The sequence below is a fragment of the Trichinella spiralis genome (genome assembly GCF_000181795.1).
Source record: "Trichinella spiralis strain ISS 195 chromosome Unknown Scfld1129, whole genome shotgun sequence".
Lineage (NCBI taxonomy): Eukaryota > Metazoa > Nematoda > Enoplea > Trichinellida > Trichinellidae > Trichinella > Trichinella spiralis.
Window position 1 is genome coordinate 1 of NW_003528068.1, and position 1587 is coordinate 1587.

Genomic DNA, 1587 nt, shown 5'->3' on the forward strand with positions numbered 1-1587 from the left:
TGTGGCAAGGTGACCCATCCGATCCGGGCAATTCCTTTTGAGATGCCCATGCTTCTGGCAGTAGAAACACCGACCAGCCCGTTGTGGCGTCCTCGTTTTCGATTGACGCGTTGGTCGTCCCAACTCTGAGGTCTCTGCCGCTCGTGGCGATTCTTCGCACACGGCGAACCGGTCTGCAACGGCAGTCTGGAGAACCGTCGCTTCGTCGTGCCTTCGCCTGAGAGGACTGCTTCGACGTTTGGCGGGCTTTGTGAGCTTGGCGGGTTCCGATCTATCTGACCGCGACTCTTCCAGGAGTTGGGCTTGTTCTCCCAGGAATTGCAAATATTCCGACAAGTCAGCGGCCATCGTTTCATTCGCCTTCGTTTTTTCATCCCACTTGATCCGAACCGGTGTCGGAAGGCGATCACGACTGATTGCAATCGTGATTTCAGCTGCGGACAGCTCACCTTCTCGTAGACCACCCTTTCTTGGATCCTTGCCCAGTGCAGTCAAAGCGTCGATTGTCCGTCTCAGATGGTCGTATTGTGAGCGCAGACCCACGTCCTTAGGTGGCGTTTGCACGAGTTTCTTGATCTGATGCCGGATCACCTTGGCCGGTCGATCAAATTCCTCGCGTAGGCGATTCAACGCCACCTCATAATCAGCGTTGCTGCTGGATAGGCTGCTGATTACATCCGCTGCTTTGCCGGTTAAGCAGCCACGGAGGTAGGTCAGTTTCGCTGCGTTGGACAGGTCCATTCGCTGATGTACGCGATGATCAAACTGATCCCAAAACGCACGAAACTCCGTGAAGTCTCCGCTGAACTTGGGCAGATCGCATCTCGGCAGTCGTGCCGCAAGTTCATGCATAGAGGTCGCAGCCGGCACCATTCCAGGTCCTGATCTCAACTCAATTCCCTGGTCATCCAGTCGTCCGGAGCAATCACTCCCCTTCGACTGCATCAGAGCCAGCGCTCGGACTTTGCGCTCTCTGAATCCCTTTCGATACTTTGACCAGTCTTCTTCCGCCATCCTTCGTTCTTCCTCTTCAAGATTTAATTCAAGCTCCACCTGAAGAGCGTCTGTCTCCCGGAAAAGTCTCTCGATCATCGAAATCTGCTCTCCGATTTCCAAGACTTCCGCTGGTCCCATGCACAACTGATCGAGCTCTTCAAAGAGCCGATTCAGGCGTTCCTTGCCGATGATCAGCTTCTTCGATTTTTCTCTAGCTCTAGCCGACATCACTGCTCCAGTCGTTCTATCCAGAGGTCGCTCGCTTTAGAAATCCGGCTCAGAGGACCAAATGTTGGCGACGACTATATGCCAACTGGCAGTGGACTGTAATTTTAATGATCTTCAGGCGCAGTTCAGATCGACTCACAGCAAAGCCGATGAGCTGATCGATACAAGCAAACAATCACAAGTTTATACTCAAACTTTATTGTGATTCAGGACGAGACAGACTCGATACCAACGAATGATGGTCACACGTTAAGATCGTAGCTTCGTCTGCGATACTCGCACTTCACTTGATCACACGCTCGCACAAATTCGCTTCCAACCCCGTCGACAACGACAAATGGTTGATTCTCCGAGGCTGATCGT

The 1587-nt window shown here is 52.6% G+C and overlaps 1 protein-coding gene across 1 annotated transcript; it reads left to right on the forward strand.

Annotated features, from left to right (window-relative positions):
- Nucleotides 1-130: 130 nt before the first annotated feature.
- Tsp_15103 (conserved hypothetical protein) lies at nucleotides 131-551 on the forward strand (the record flags this gene model as incomplete). The annotated part of the gene is given in 2 exon segments (XM_003370120.1): nucleotides 131-424; nucleotides 435-551. Coding segments are annotated over 2 exon segments (411 nt in total), but the record flags the coding sequence as incomplete, so codon positions are not given.
- Nucleotides 552-1587: the final 1036 nt, after the last annotated feature.